Raw genomic sequence first — 13328 nt, forward strand, 5'->3', positions numbered from 1 at the left:
CAACGTGTGTCTAGTAAACTGGGTGGAAATATTAAATTACACTGATTAATCAGCTTCTGAATGTTGCTGAACGTGCAGCATTTTCCATCTTTAGGAATTGCTCCCATTGTCATTAATCTGCACTGTTGGATGTGTGCTGGGGAGAGGTTTTTACTCTCCTTGATGATTTTTGCTAATAAGAAAGTCCATGGCTCTTAATAAAATAAAAACATTATACAAAAATATAGTGACATGATGGAATTCCTGGCATTTGTATTTTTGAGGTTTAAGATGGAGTTTTTTAAGAGAAGGAAGAATTAAAATATCCACCTGGGCTAATTCCAGGATTATTGAACCATCCAACTTTACCTGCAAAATGCAGAGCCAGCTCTGCAGTTGTCCTTGCACTTCAAATCCAGCAGTTTAATGTGAGCCAAGGATAAAACACTGGGGGCTGTGTTCTTGGAACATGGCCAGACCTTCCAGGAGGGAGGTATTCCAAGCTGGGACCAAAATAAAGTTACACCCATGCTGAAATCAATAGAATTTCTCCTGGGCTACGTTTGGCCCCATCCATGGAGCACATGGCTGGGGTTTCATGCTGTTCTTTAGGAAGGAAGATGGGGACAGTACTGGCTGTTCATACCTGAGAGCATCAAACACCTGAAGTAGGAAAGGACATTTGAAATCAAAGTGCTTTTTCTCCTCTGCTGCTGCTGAGCATTGAATGTATGGAAGGTAAATCTTTTCCTTTGCTTTTGCAGGCTCAGAGAGGAGGAAAATGATAGTTTTGGGAAAACATTGCCTCTGTGGGTTTTAATTTTCCTCTTGCAGTTCTGATGGCTCCACAGCCATCTGCAATGGCATTTGCTAATGTGCACTGAGCATTAATTTCTGGTTTTACTGTATCCATGCTGTGGAACCAGGATAAACCACAGTGCAGCCTGCTCATCAGCCCTTAACTAAGGGAGATTGGTACTTTTTCATTAAAGTGAGTGACATTTTCCAGGCACCAGGATTTTTTCTGTCTCATTGTAAAATTCCTTGTCAATTTTAAAATATAGCCACATATTTAATAGCCAGTCAGGAGAAGTATTTAACTGTAGCACTGCTGATGAGCAGGGTTGCTGCAGCACTGCAGCAGCTCTGCAGACAGACTGGGAAAGGCTGGAGCAGGAGTGTTGCAACAGAGCCAGAGAACTCATTCCTGCCCTCACATCAAGCCCACTGTTTGGCTCTTGCTGTCACTCTTCCTGCAAGTGCTGGGTGCTTTTCATCCACAAGTAACAAGGAAATGTCTCTCTTTACCACCAGCACTAACTCTGTAATGGTTTGTGACATTACCTACATTTTAGTGTCTTAAGAATCTTCACAGATGTGGCACTTACTGCAGAAAGCAAGGAAACCATCTAAGTTGAAAAGAGCCCATTTTGTAAATTCAGACCAGGCCTATTTAAATTAAAAAATAGAAGTAATTTCTAGAACAAAGGTATTTTTCTCTCAATTAACTTGGGCTCAGTGTGGATTCTGATGCGCAGGGCTGCTCTAGTCCCTCTACCAGACATGGGACTCTCAGACAAGGACACTGGGTTATTTGTCTCAGGCCAAAGGCATTTAGGGGTGGAATCAAAATTGTCTGAGGCTCCTGTGTTGACTCAGGCCAATGTGTCACTCCTCTATATTTTCTAAGCTAATAAGATAGGACAGCTGGCAAACTTCTAGTCTCCTTGTCATTTATCCCCAAGAATGAAATAATCTGTTCTTTGCTTTAAAGAATTCAGAGTTATGGAGCAAAGATAAGAAATGTCTCAGCTTGCAAGCATTAGAGGCATTTTTGACTGTTGTGTTGCCCCAGGCAAAGCTTATCTAATTCAAGCTCTCCACAGACATTTGGCTGTCAATTCATCCTGAAGATTTTTGGAAGGAAGAGGATGTCTCTTAACTGTAAAGTGGGGTTTTTTTGGGAATTAAAAGTGAGTCAAGAAAGCATTCAGCTCATTGGAAATATTGCCAAGCAAAGTGGGGACTCTGCTGTGGCCAGCAGGTGATTGTGGATCTCCTGTGTGTTTTTTGTGACCCTTCTGGGTTGATTCTTGAGAAGCAAAGAGTGATTTCCCATAGTGATAGGAAGTCATGGGAAATTCTGCTCCTGTGCCTTTCCTAAAGAGTCTGTCTCACTTGAGTTCCTGCCTGGCTGTTCCCCTCTTTCTTCTGCCAGCATTTCAAACTTTATCTTGAGGAAAGGGAGTCAGTACCCTTTGCAGTTGTCAGTGGGTGGAAGATGATACAGCTTGGGACATCCAGCTGTCCTGAGGCCACTGAAGAAGAGCAGCATGCCAGATTTTTCCTGCATGGATTCCAAAGAATCCGTACTTCTGTTTAAGTAAGCCCATTAGCAAGTAACCAAATAAAGGAAGACAGCTTATGTCTGTAACACCAACAGTGTTTGATTCCTTGGTACATAAAGCTCAGATGTTAATCAAACAGTTGTTTCATATTCTGTGAGCTAAGGGAGCTGAGATGTGGTGAGAGGAAATTATTTCCCCGAGGCTGGAACAAAAACCTTGCAGAGAAGCCCTCAGTGCCTTCACTGCTGCTCCTGGCTTGGCTGGTTGTTCAGTGTGGGCAGCACAGCTTTATTTTTACAACCAACATTTAGTGTTTTCTAAAGCCCAGCCCATTTACTGACAAGGCTGTTGCCCACCATGGTCTGGAGTGTTTTCCCAGTTCCTGTTTCCTGGACTGAATGCCAACAGCATGATCTAAGAGTGTATTTGAGTATATTTCCTTCAATATGAGCTTTTAATCACTCCTCTAATGGGCAGTAGTGGTGGGAAATCCAGCTCCAAAGCACTTTCTGAATCAAAGATGGTAAATTGCTCCATTTTAAATATTTAGCAGATATTCTCAAAATAGTTAGCTAAAAAAAAAAAAAAAAAGAACATGCTACACACATGGGCTTCACAGTGGATGGTAAATTGTCAGGAGTACGGCCTGGCAGGCTGGGGACTGGAATGGGGCTAGGTAAAAGGAATTTTCTCATGAACCAAAGGAAATTGTTCCTGCCACTCTGATTATTTTCAATCAAGTGGCTTATCCTGTGTGGATGTGAGCAAACTTTGTGCCCTCCTGCTCCTCTCCCTGCCCCAGCAGCATCTCCTGGGGCAGGCACGCAGGGAGCTGTGTGTGTCAGCTCACTTTGCTTTGAAGAGTGATTCCAAAATAAATTTCCTCTTGCTGTAACAATTCAGTTATTACATAAAAATGCCACTGCAATCCTCCAGCTTCATGCTGGCCAACTGCACAGCTTCAGGAAATCACAGCCAGAGTAAATGAACCCCAGTTTGTGGTCCCTGTCTTCAGGGTCTGTCTTATCCCACCTTTCTGTTCTTTTGGCTCCACTCACTGCAGTTTTGAACCTGGATCTTGTCTTATATTTGCCACATCAACAGCCTTGGTGCTTAAATGCTGTAGCTAAATCTGGTGTTAACTGGTGTTCAGCTGGGGTAGAAATGGCCTGTCAGCTCTGGAGGAAGAACATGGAGAAACACTTCAGGAAGAGAGAAGGGGAAGCTGTAAAAATTCCTGCTTCTGGAAAAACAAACCAGGGATTTTTCAGCCTCCCTAACTGTGGAGGAGGAGAAAGGCAACTTAAAACTGGCATTCAGCATTCAGGTCAAACTCAGACAATTTCTTCCTTTACAGATGCACACAGGAACATCTGCACCAGAATCATCAGTGCTGGCTACGTTCTCCAGCCCTGTGGCACTGGACTTGACAGCTCCAGGGAAGACTGAGAAGCCTGGGCAGCCTGATGATGCCCACCCTCAGTTTCCCACAGCCATCCCTGTGCCAGTGAAAAGCACAGCAAAGGCACAGGCAGAGACTTCTGTGCCCAGTGGGGTCCCCACAAATGGCAGTGTTCCTACAGCCCAGAGCAGCACTGCTGCAGCCCCAAGCACTGCTGCCACCACTCCAGGTGAGGACCTGCAGGGCTCCAGCAAATGTCACCTGCTCAGACTTTATCAAGCCACAGCAGTGTGGAAAAATATATATAGAATCTTATATATTTATCATTATATATGAAAAATAAATATCATTATATATTTTTATATATTAGATATATAAATATAGAAGTATATATTATAAATATATAAATATGTGGTATCAAGGTACCATAATTTATCTATCTAGTCAATCTATGTATATATATATATCTCTATATATATTAGATATAGATATAGCTAGATTATATATTATATATATAAAATATGTATTATATATGAATATATATAATATATAAAAATTTATTAATATATAAAAATATATCTATTTTATATATATAAACGCACACATATAGTCTATATATGTGTCTATATATCTATATAGATATGTGTATATCTATCTATATATCTATATCTATCTATATTATATATAGATATAGATATAGAATATATTCAAATATGTATAAAATATATAGATATCTATATATCTAATGTGTGTGTATATATCTATATCTATATGTATGTGTATGTATCTATATTAGATATAGATATAGATAATTATATATTATATATATTATATATGTTTTTATGGATAGATAGATTAGATAGATAGATGGATAGATATAGATATAGCTATATATAGATATATAGATAATTATGGTACCTTGGAGAAAATACTGAGGTATATGTGTCAGCACATGTGCTCTTGGATCCCAGTAATTCCTGAGGTCTGGAATGGGGCTTGAGCATCGTAAATCTGCATGTGACCATTGCATGTGAGGACAGCTGGGAGCTAATGAGGATATATCTTAGTTCCCAAAGTGAAGGCTGAGATGTGATGCAGGGCAGAGTCCTGGCAAGTGTTTTTCCAGTAGCCTTGGCATGCTGCTATCCATCAAATCGAGCAGAAATCTTCATGTGTGCTCAAAAAAGGGTGTAAGTGATTCTTTTCTGTCCCTGAAGTGTCAGTGCACAGTTCAGCCGTGGAGAACAGTGCACTTGGCTGTTGGCCCATGCTTTGCTCTGCAGCATGCTGATGTTTCTGTTCACACTGGTATTTCCTAAAACAGCCTGTTGAAAGTGCACACAGGCCAAAATGCCCTTTGGCAGCTCTGTTCCCTCTGGCAGGCTGTCAGCTCTCCCTGGAGGGGTGGCTGTGCACAGGGAATGGCGTGTGCTGCTCGGGTGGCGTCTCAGAATTCACTCCATCCAGTGTGCTGAAGCATTCACAGCTGAATTTCTTTTGAATTTAGGTGCCTTTCCCTTACAAGGGAACAAATGGAAAGGAAGGGAAGCACTGCATCCAAAGATGGTTTTGGCAGGAAGCTCATTGGCTGCTTGTGCTGACAAGTTAATTCTTATTTTTTTTTAAGGGCTTACCTCACCTAAAACTGGAAAATGTGCTTTAAACATCTTCTTTGGTTTGTCTGGGAAGACTAACATAGCCAGGGCCTCCTAGTTTTGCTAACCAATGCAAAGATAATGTAAAGAGTAGTTTTTCCAAGGTTTTCTATCTGTTTGTCTGGGGTTTGTTTTTATTATTTCCTACTGAGGTCTGATTGCTTTTTGCCTTGGAACTCTTTGAAGGTGAAAGATTGATGGAGTATTTGAGAGGAAAAAAAAAAGGGTGGTTAATTCCACTAGCTATTAAAATTGGAAGATAGATAGATAAATAATAGATAATAAAGTGGGAAAATAGCAGAATGTCTAAGGTCCTTTTCTCCCATTTTTTAAATTTGGATTTTTTGTGCATACCTCTGAAACATTGTCTTTGACAGGGTCAAACTAAAGAAAGAATATTTTCTATGCATAATTCCTAGGTCCAATAATAAAAAGACAAATATAAAGCAAATGGGAAGGGAAGAGAGAGATGAGGAGGCCAAGAGGTGTTTTTAAGAAATGTGTTGAACTTTCTGGTTATCTTAATGCTAATAAAAAGCAGAAAAAAATTTGTCCCTGGCTATAGTTTTCAAGGTTACCCCATAGTTTTTAAAAGGAACCTGTCAGTTTATTTGAAATGGAATGGCAAGAAAATTCTTGAGCGAGGGTGGAAAAGAAAATAAATAAAAGGACCAGGTTTGTATCTTGAGCTTCCATACCCTGTGGCAGCTATGCAAGTTTAAAAAAATTCTCTTAGCCCTCAAGCAGTTTTTCAAAAAAGAAATTCTGTGGATTCTTTATATATTTGTGAAGCTCTGGAATTGCAGTTTGGAAGTAGCAGTGTTTGTCTTGCTGTGCCATGAGCCTGCAGCTGAGTTCTCTGCCAAAAAGCTGTCAAGTAAAACCCTTCCCATCCTGCTGGACCTGGGTGAGGAGACTCCCAAGGGCCACGTTTCAGCACAGTGTCTGCAAAGAGAGAGGTGACTGAGCAATTTTGGGCTTGTCTATAAATTGTAAACCCCCATTAGTGCTTTTACATTGTCAAGGAGAGCGAAACCTGAAATGGGAGGGCTCTTGAGGAACAGGATGTTTACAAAATACATCATCATTTGTAGCTGGGGTTTATTCCATAAACTGAAACCAGGGTGGGTTTTTTTCCCCCTCTTCCTCTCCAATTCTGCATTTGTCTCTTTCAGCTATGAAGGAGCTGGTGGTTTCTGCTGGAGACAGTGTTGAAGTGACCCTGCCAAAGAATGAAGTTCAGCTGAATGCATTTGTGCTTCCTGAACCACCCCCTGGTAAAACTTCCCTGGGAATTCTGCTAAGGGCTTGGGATGTGAAAAGGCAAACAGTCATTATGTATGGCATGTAATAAGGGCATGAAAATGTCTTTTGTCAGAGAGCACTTTCCTGTGGAAATTTTTCATACTCAGCTATTGCCTTGTGCTTCCTCTTAGAGAAAATTGTGAGACACAAAAAAATGGAAAGTGCTACAAAGCCAGTGGATTTGGGAGATTGTGGGCAGAGGTGGCACATTCTCAGGGTGGTGTGTGAGGAAGAATTGGACTTTTAGCATCTGTTCTTGATATTTGCTGATAGGAACTGAGCTGTATTAACAAGTGATCGAAATCTGAGTTGGGGTATTTGCCTGCTGAGGAACACATTCTATGCACTTCTCATTCCATCATGCAAATTGCTGGCAGGTATTTTTAAAGTTCTTCTCTTAACTCTGTCCACTGTAGCACTGAGAGCTGTAGAAGAAAGCATGTTCCATGTTGTGGGCAGCAGGGATTGATTCATTCCTGTTCACAAATTGGCATTCCTGTGTCTGCAGGATCTGAGGATGTGATGAGGCTTTTCTCTCTTATTATCCTGGAGCTGTGATTGTTCCAAAGCTCTTTATTGCCTTGGAGGCTGAAAGATGGGTTTTGATTCCAGAGTAAAAGAGTTAAGAAGCACAGATTGTCTCTTTTCCTGGGTATATTCCCAAAAAGCCACAGCCCAAGCTGTCTCATTTCTCCACAGTGCAGCAGAATGTGCCTTGTAAATGTTTAATACCTTTGCAGTTCTTTAGCATGGCAGAAAGACAGGCTTTGAAAACAAACATCTGGACCTTTTCTTTTTGTTTAAGGAACCACATATTCCTATGAGTGGGAGTTGATTACTCATCCAAAAGACTACAGTGGAGTAATGGCAGAGAAGCACTCCCAGACCCTGAAGTTGTCTAAGGTAAAGCTTTGGCTACTTCCTATCCTGTTGTGTTAAATGCCAAGTGGAGAAGATGGGGAGCCCAGCAGCCAGGAAGGACTTGTGTGGGATTTCAGGATGAATAGGAAATTGCATGATGGGCAGGCAGCCAACATTGGACTGCAAGCCCTCTTCTGAGGCTCTCAGAAAAAGGAGATTGATCTGGCACGAGGGAAGGAAGAAATTGATTTCAGGAGGTACAAGCTGCCTACAAGCAGTGTGACAAGGCACACAAATGTCACAATTGAACAGTAACAAGGGGTGGGAACACTCCTGGAACAGTGTGCTAGTCTGCTTAGGTCTGAGCCTTGCACTGCCCACTGGAGGAGGGTCTTGCTGCTTCTGTTAACAAGAGCCCTGCAATACCTTGTGGCATGTCCCTGGCTGCTGCTCTTAGACAAGCTCTAACAGGAGAAGGTTCCCAGTTCCTGCACGTGGGGATTCTTAACAAGGAAATGACTCTAAGTACTGTGAATATACAGTTCTGGACTTGAGACATTCCTCTGAGCAGCCTGGGTTCTACTGCACTCAGAAAAAAAATCTACAGGCTTTAGTAAGGATATCATGCAGAGCCAAACTTTGGAAAGGAGTGTGCAGGTCTCTGTCAGAGTTTCAGCCTTTTGGATATCAAGATTTTTATCCAGCACCTGGTCCCTCAACCTCTCATTTTGGCTCAATAGTGGATGGTGAAGAGGTGACTGCCTGGTTCATGTCACCTAGAAGGAAAAGAAGAAACACTTGCATTTATAAAAATACACAAGAAGAGATTTTCTTCTTACATGCAGCTCTTTTCACCTCAAATGCAATCTGCTAGTTCAGATTCCTGTGGCCAGACAATCTGAACTAATCTCTATTATCTCTCTTCTGTTTGCCTTTTGTTGCTGGAAAATAAAGCTTGACTGACAATCCTGTGGCAGAGAGAAATACAAGTCTTTGGTTTCTGCATAGCCATTGTAAACTAAAATATCTGTAATGCCATTTTGGCCTGGAAACCCTCCTTTGCTGTGTATGCAGAAGCTGAAGCACAATTGCCTGGGTGCTCCTGTGCCAAAGCACAGGAACTTGACCTTCCAATAGGTCCTGACAGGGTGCCACCAACCTGTAGGTAAATAATCCTTTGTGTTTGTTTCCAGCTTACTGTTGGCCTGTACGAGTTCAAAGTTGTTGTGGATGGGGAGAACGCTCATGGAGAGGGATATGTGAATGTGACAGTGAATCCAAGTGAGTGCTGGGATTGGATTTTCCTTGACTTCACCCATCTCTGACAAGCCAAGGCAGCTGGACCATGGGGTTAGATTATTTGGTTTGGTGTGGTGATAGTTCATTGTGCTGTGAACTTGCAGCATGTGTGTATATATATATATAAAAATACACACATATATATGTATATATATTAAATAATTTCCTGAGATCAGAAGCTATTGCTAACACACTGCTATTTTTGCTCTACTGTATCAAGCCAACCACTTGATAAAAGAGCTCTAATCCTGCTAGGGAAGTGCTCAGCAAACACCTCACCCTGAAAGGCCACTGCTTCCATAAAAACTAGCTGTAGTCTGACAAAAAGCTTATAGCAGCAGGAGCAGAAACTGAAGAGAAGCCAGAGCTTTGAAGCTCCTCTGGAGGTTCCTTTCTTTCCTGTCCATAAGGAATATCATTCCCACCACAGGCAGGCTAAGTGAAATCTCATTCCCTATTGTAAGACATGGTTTGCAGATGAGCTGGTGGGGATAAAGCATCTTGTGCAGCCTCACTTTTTAGGTGGCCTGTGTAGGGACAACCACAGATGTCAATAAAACCCCTTCATTTTGCAGTCTTCAGCAAGACTTCTTGTACAAGCTTTGTGGGCAAAGAAGGGCTCTTGCACTCCCTAAGTTAGCAAGAGTGTGTGGCTGCTCTTCTGGGTGCTGTGGCTGATCATTTCCTTATAAGCAGTGACTTTGCAGCTGGCAGCATGCACCAAAATCCTTCACTTTTCAGAGCAGCAGCCACACTGTGGCAAGAAGCTGTAGGTGCTTGACCCAGTAGAGGAAAAACTGATGCAGTGCAGCTTTCCCAGAGCACTGATGTGCTGGCTGTTCACCTCCACACTGTTTGAACTCTCTTTTGGCAGCATTGATTCCCCAAGCTGGTGTAGAACGTGCTGGAAGCACAAATCACTGTTGCTGATAGTTATGCAGTTCCTTGGCTAGGGCTTTCTGCCTGTAGTGTCGTGGTAACAGCTGGGTTGTTGTTGCAGAGCCCCGGGTGAATCAGCCTCCTGTTGCCATTGTGTCCCCACCGTTCCAGGAAATCTCCCTGCCAACCATTTCCACTCTTATCGACGGCAGCAGTGAGTACCTGCAGGTTTAAGTGCAGCATCCAGCAGGGGGCTTTGTGTTTGGTCCTGGGCTGGCCTTTTGCATTAAGTTTAAGAGAAACAGTGACACTGTCAAACACAATTCAGGGAAAAGAATTAGCCTCTCTGGCCAGGAGAGCCAGAGAACACACACAACAGCACCTCTCTGTGTTCCTTTTGAAGGGCACTGGCCTGAGCCAATCTCCTAAAAAAGGAAAAGATCTGGAGGTTGCTGCTCAGAATCAAAAAATAATTACTGTCAGTCAAAATTACTGGGCTCTTGGGTAAGCTTCAAATGTGTAAGTTGCTGACAGGACACCTTCAGTGATCCTGGCCTGCACTAGGGATTTTCAGGAGTTCCTTCATACAAATTCAGGTTGTCTTAGTCCCAGCTAGCATTGATTTGTTACAGTTTGGGTGTCTGAGAATAACAGAGGCTCTGGGCTTCAACCAAAAAGACCTTTGCCCACTAAGCCCAGGGCAGAAGTAGGGACTGGCTATTTGGAACCTGTGAAGCAGCATTTTCCAACTCCTTGTGTGTGTGTTTTCCTCCATTACTGAAACAGAAAGCACTGATGATGATAAAATTATCAGCTACCACTGGGAAGAGCTGAAGGGTCCCCTGCGGGAGGAGAAGGTTTCCAGTGACACTCCCATACTGACACTGACCAACCTGGTACCTGGGAATTACACATTCAGGTAGGTCACACCTGGCAGAGTCCATCAGCTCTCAACCCTTAAGAGTGAAATGTATGAGATTCCTGAAGTGTTAATCTGGTTTAAAAAAAAACCCAACACAAAACATGGAGAGAACTCCATTTTGTGATGTTCCCTCTCTCCACTCCTACACTTTCAAGTAGTTTTGTAGCTTTGCACTTCAGAAGAGATAAGCTGTCCAGCTACTTCTTATTCTTGACTTGCAGCCCTGGTTAAGATGATGGCTGGTCTGTCAGTACTACAAAATGTCTCTTGAAATGTCAAATCTAAACTCTTGGGTAAAGGCTTAGGAAGAAATGCAGTCTTCAAATCCAGTTTTTAAATGCAGTGTGTTTGTCTCAGATAAGTGACTGAGGTCTAATGGGTTGATGCACAGCCTGGGCAATAGGTGGTAGCTGATTTTACTTTTGTATTTGTCCTGTGTTTTTCCTTTGGCCTGTATTTTGGTGTGATGTCCATCACTGCATCAGCAGATTTATTTAAAGTAAAATAACCTGGAGTACCCCTTACTGAACACTGCTTTCTTGTTAAGCAGTTGGCATAAACTAACCAGATCCATGTTCAGATCTAGATTTAGCAGAAAGCAGTTGTGTTTTGTAACACCACCCTACCTGAGGAGATGTGCTGTGTCCAGGCCACTTGTGGGTTAGTAATGCACTTCTGTGTTTCACCTTGGAAATGCTTGTTAGATTCCAAGTGAGAGATAGATGTGACTGTTGAATTCCTTGCATCACTTTGAGGCTGATAATTGGACATTTGGGGGAAGTTTCTAATCAGAAAAGGCTGTGTTGTGTTCAGCTCTGGTCACCATCGCTCTTCAGTGCTTTCACTTCTATTTTCCCTCTTCAGTCTAACAGTCGTGGACTCAGATGGTGCCAGCAACTCCACCACTGCCAACCTGACTGTGAAGAAGGCAGTGGATTATCCTCCAGTGGCCAATGCTGGCCCAAACCAGGTGATCACCCTGCCCCAGAACTCCATCACCCTCTACGGCAACCAGAGCACGGACGACCACAGCATCGTCAGCTACGAGTGGCTGCTCAGCCCCAACAGCAAAGGGAAGGTGATGGAGATGCAGGTCAGTGTCTCCTGTGTTCCACCTGGGTTGCTCACTAGCTGGGTTTTTATCTGTAATCAAACCAATTTTAATGGAGTGTTAGCAAATGTCTTTTAGAATCCTACTGAGCAAATGTGTGATAATTAAGTATGTGCTTGGAGTTAAATCCTTGTGAAGCTGGTGTTGGTTTAGTGGCTGAGCTGGTGCACCAGCCTCACCACTGGCATCCTGTTCCTTTCTTGAGCAGTGGAGTTTTAAATCCTCCTTGAAGAAGGGGGATTGAGAGAGGTGGGAATTTTTGAGCTGAATCTTGGAGTCTAAATTTTGCTGATACTGACCAGAATCTTCTCAGTGCTAAACAGGAAATGTTGGAACTTGTTTCTATGTCATCATTTTTCTTTTAAAGATTATTACTACTGTCAAATATATAGAATAAGAAAGTCCATGAATCAGGTTCACAATCTGTGGGATTTGCACATGGCTCCCCAGAGATTTTACTGGAGTTGGGAACTACTGAATCCCTAAAGGTCTGCTTGTATGGCATTACTCTTGTTATGTCCCACAGCAATGTCCTTGTAGTATGCATAAATTTAGCTGCAAGAGCTTTGCTGAAGTGGCACAGACTCCTGCTCCCATAGCAGGAGTTGGTAATAACCCCCTAGAATGTGCTGGTAATAGTTACTGTAGAATCAGAGTCTTCTGGTCCACCCTCATCTGCATGAGGATTGTTTTTAATCCATGAATATCTTTTCTCCCAGGGTGTGAGGACACCAGTCTTGCAGCTCTCTGCAATGCAGGAAGGTGATTACACTTACCAGCTCATAGTGACTGATTCTGCTGGGCACCAGTCCACTGCAGAGGTCACTGTGATAGTCCAGCCAGGTAAGCTGCCTTTACCTGCTCTTGCTACTTCCCTTCCAGGGGTTGGAGGTGAAGTAATCTGTCAGCAACCTCTAGATCTTATGGTGACTTTCAGAAAAGCTGCTCTGATTTAGGACCATTCTGGGCTGGTATATTGCTGATAAATGAGCAAAAGAAATCTTGTAGGAATACTGCCTTTGTGGGCCATTCTCTTATTTTACACAGTGTAACCAAATTGATATTTTCCTACAATAAAGGCAGGATTGTATTTCCAAACAGCTGTGGCTGTCCACAATGCTGGGTCCTGGGACAGGGGCAGGAAAAGTGGAGCAGTACTGAGAGAATGAGAGCAAAAATGAGAACTCCTGGCTTTCAGTCTCATTTTATTGCAGATGTGTGAATGAAATGCTCATTGGAATTCTTAACTGCTTTCAACCTCACTTTATCTGAGTACAAGCTAGTGGGCAAGGGATGTACTGGGGATCATGCAGAAAATCTTAATAGTGGTGTTTTAAGCTTCACCTTTATGGTGTGTGTTTGAGAAATCCTTCATTCTTTTCCAGAGAACAACAAGCCCCCAAAGGCAGATGCTGGTCCAGATAAAGAATTGACTCTTCCTGTGGACAGCACCACTCTAGATGGCAGCAAGAGCTCAGATGACCAGAAGATAGTCTTCTATCTTTGGGAAAAAACACGGTGTGTATCACCTTCCATGTTCCTGTGTATCCAAATCTTTCAGTTAAAA

The 13328-nt window shown here is 42.6% G+C and overlaps 1 protein-coding gene across 1 annotated transcript in view; it reads left to right on the top strand.

Annotated features, from left to right (window-relative positions):
• Positions 1–13328, top strand: part of KIAA0319L (KIAA0319 like) — a 30631-nt gene that overhangs the window by 7295 nt on the left and 10008 nt on the right. Inside the window, exons 4-12 of the mRNA XM_084222907.1 lie at positions 3685–3958; positions 6560–6661; positions 7495–7592; positions 8744–8831; positions 9850–9942; positions 10515–10647; positions 11515–11743; positions 12481–12604; positions 13147–13279. Of these exons, the coding sequence (XP_084079033.1) occupies positions 3685–3958; positions 6560–6661; positions 7495–7592; positions 8744–8831; positions 9850–9942; positions 10515–10647; positions 11515–11743; positions 12481–12604; positions 13147–13279 (1274 nt within the window). The remainder of the gene's footprint in view (positions 1–3684; positions 3959–6559; positions 6662–7494; positions 7593–8743; positions 8832–9849; positions 9943–10514; positions 10648–11514; positions 11744–12480; positions 12605–13146; positions 13280–13328) is intronic.

Source organism: Fringilla coelebs (genome assembly GCF_963513975.1).
Source record: "Fringilla coelebs genome assembly, chromosome: 28".
NCBI lineage: Eukaryota > Metazoa > Chordata > Aves > Passeriformes > Fringillidae > Fringilla > Fringilla coelebs.